Source organism: Rattus rattus, chromosome 2 (genome assembly GCF_011064425.1).
Source record: "Rattus rattus isolate New Zealand chromosome 2, Rrattus_CSIRO_v1, whole genome shotgun sequence".
Classification (NCBI taxonomy): domain Eukaryota; kingdom Metazoa; phylum Chordata; class Mammalia; order Rodentia; family Muridae; genus Rattus; species Rattus rattus.
Genome location: NC_046155.1, coordinates 151136704 through 151140017, shown reverse-complemented (window position 1 = coordinate 151140017; position 3314 = coordinate 151136704). Strand labels below are relative to the sequence as shown.

The window sequence follows — 3314 nt, the reverse complement described above, 5'->3', positions numbered from 1 at the left end:
TTGGGGATGCCAAGAGGTACATGCTGACAGGAGTCTGATATAGCTGTCTCCTGAGAGGCTCTGCCAGAGCCTGACAAATACAGAAGCAGATGCTCACAGCCAACCATTGAACTGAGAACGGGGTCCCCAATGAAAGCATTAGAGAAAGAACTGATATAGCTGAGGAGGGTAGCAACCCCATAGGAAGAACATCAATATCAACCAACAAGATACCCCAACTGAACTGAACTGATACTGAACCACCAACCAAAGAGTACACATAGAGTACTCACATGTACATATGCCAGCCACATACGTAGCAAAGGATGGCCCTTGTTGGATATCAATGGGAGGAGAGGCCCTTGGTCCTGTGAAGGCTCTATGCCCGTGTAGGGCGAATGCCAGGGAGGGTAGGTGGGAGAGAGTGAGTAGGAGGGTGAGTGGAGGAACACCCTCATGGAGGCAGGGGATAGAGTGATGGGATGGGGATTTTCTGGAGGGGAAACTGGGAAAGGGGATAACATTTGAAATGTAAATAAAGAAAATATCATATATATATACACATACACATATACATACATATATATACATATATATATAGATTTATCATGAGTAATTGACAGAGAGAAAGGCAATCAAGGCAATGCAAGAAGAAAGAAAAAAGGCTGAACCATAGGCCAATAAGCAGGATATTGTAAAGCAAGCCACAGAGAACATCTTCATATGTGCATAGATGTTGACAGATCTCATTACAAAACCATACTGCACTCTTCCAATGCCAAAAATGAAAGACACAATGAACTTGAAGGTGAGGGTACTACTGTGGGAATAGAGATTTAATAGACTTCTCTTAAGAGCATATATTTGTTTACCAAGCAATTTATATAAGGAAGACCATCACTCTATATATTCTTTATAATCTGGAGAAATTAATAAACATTAGGATTATAGAGTACATCTATTTAACTCTTGAAACAAAAAAAAATTACAACAATGGAGTCATTCCAAATGGACAGAGAATTTTTACAGAATCTATTATTTGTTTTACACTATAAATTTCAGTAACTAAAGAAATGCAGCTCTTCTCTGCATGACCTTTAGCCTTTAGGTGAATGTGGGATGTGGTCATAGTAATCAACAGATCTCCTCAACCCCAGAACACTTACATGGAGTCCCATCAAGAGGAGTTGATGAAGCCTGAGCAACACAGCTCCAAAAATACTGCAGTCAGTATTTGTATGACAAGTCTTGTATCTATCAACTTTCACAAAAAATGATTATTTTTTAACTGACTGAAGATCAGGTAACAAGCTGAATAAAATTGTGAAAAATGGCTCACAGAGAAAAACATTTTTCTCTAAAAGTCCGTTTCTGTCTGATGAAAGCAGCTCGCAGACGCCATGCTAGACTGTTCCCAGTTCCTCTGGATTTCATGAAGGACCCCTGTCTTCACACTCTTCTTCCATTGCTTTCTGAAGAAGCAGCTTCAGAGTCTTCTGTTGGAACTTGCGCTGACGAATAAAGCCAACCAGGAAGTAAACGATAGGGTTGGCACAGCTGTTGATCGAGGATAAAAATAGTCCCTCATGAAAATAATCACAAATTCCAACATATTCCAAAGTTCTACTCCATTGGATGAGCCAGGAGATTCCAAAGGGAAGACAGCAGATCAGGAAGAATAGCACTGTGAGTACAATGGTCACATACAGTCTGGTCACAGGTATCCGCTGGGAGCCACAGAAGATCCTGATAAGTAGGATGAGGCTGGACCCGCAGAGAACCACAAATAAAACAATTGACCATGCGCAAATGATTAAATCAAATCTCAAACACCGAGACTGGTCAAAACTGTTAAACAGCAAGCCACATCCCACCCCCTCCAGAAGAGCAAACAACAAGGACAAAGTCCAAAGCAAGAAACAGGTGACCGATGATGTGTGTCTTGGTCGTTGGCAGCGATACCAGATGGGCCACATGATACATAGACAGCGCTCAATGCTGATGGTGCTAAGAATGCTCAGGCCAGAAAGATAAGCAACTTTTGCCAACACTTCAAAAAGGAAAGGGATCCGGAAAGAAATGGAGTACTTGTAGGAAATGATAGCAAGAATGTAAAATAAAAACTGAGAATACAGGAAGAAAAAGTCAGCCCCAGCCAGGTTGAGGATATAGACAGAGAAGGCATTCCTGCTCATCTGGAAGCCCAGGAACCACAGCACTATGGCATTTAGCACCATCCCAACAGGGCAAATGATGAGGGAAACCAAAGTCATAATTTGGATCCTGACAGAACATATCTCAGTATTAGTGTAGTTGGTTCCATTCAGTTCTATGAGGTCAATATCCAGAGTTGAGGTGTTTATATCCATGCTTACGAAAGACAAGCACCTGAAACAACAACAAAATAAACAAATGAATGAACAAATGAATGAATGGCATGAGCACATGCTGTTTGTTTACTCTCTGATTGTCAGAACTGCACTGCTATGTGGCAATGACTGACTTGATACATAAGGGAGAGAAACAGGATCATAGAGATTAAATACTTATCAAAACCAGTATTTCTGGAGCCTTAATTTAATTTACACCCATGGGCTATCTACAATCAATGTCCTGTGCTGATATGAAGAGTAGTTGGTGGCCTCAATATGAACATTCAGTGTCTAGATTGTGTCAGAAAGAACTCTGAACTCAACTTTCTTTCTGCCCTAAGGTTGGTTCTTCTCTGCTGCAGAAACTCAGAAGCCAGAAGCATGATCAACAGCTGCTGTCTGCCAACAGTCTTGACAGAGGAGAAGCTCTCGAATGGGAAATTATGGAAATCATGAATGACAGTCATGAATGGAATCCCAAGTCATACTAAGACCAGTATGAAAAGAACCATACCTATAGGCTGGTGTGGCTCAGCCTCCGTTTCAGATTTGAAACTAGAAAGAAGGGAAGCCTTTGAGGGCATTAAGCACTTTTCTGTTGCTGTATCACTAGTGTCCATCTCTCTACCAAGACACAGTGAGTAGCTGAGAATTTTCACTCATTTATTATTATTCATAAATTTTTATATATGCATATAAATTACATATATGTGTATCATATATCACATATAAATTATATAGTGATAATTATTCACAAAAGATTAATGATAATCCCAGCAGCCACTACAAATTCAGATTAAATGTCTTCAAAAATATTTTAAAGCAAGTTTAGTACCACGGAACACACAGAAAAATGAAGATACTATTGATGGCTCTGACAGAGGAAGTTCCAGTGTGTTCGGAAGAATGGCTTATGTTGCAAGATGGCTAACCATCATTATGACTTTATCCCTAGCCCAGAAA

The 3314-nt window shown here is 40.2% G+C and overlaps 1 protein-coding gene across 1 annotated transcript; it reads right to left on the bottom strand.

Annotated features, from left to right (window-relative positions):
- Positions 1–1394: 1394 nt before the first annotated feature.
- LOC116894322 (mas-related G-protein coupled receptor member B2-like) lies at positions 1395–2252 on the bottom strand. The gene has a single exon (XM_032896016.1). It carries the CDS (start codon positions 2250–2252, stop codon positions 1410–1412), a length of 843 nt encoding a protein of 280 aa, XP_032751907.1. The 3' UTR covers positions 1395–1409.
- Positions 2253–3314: the final 1062 nt, after the last annotated feature.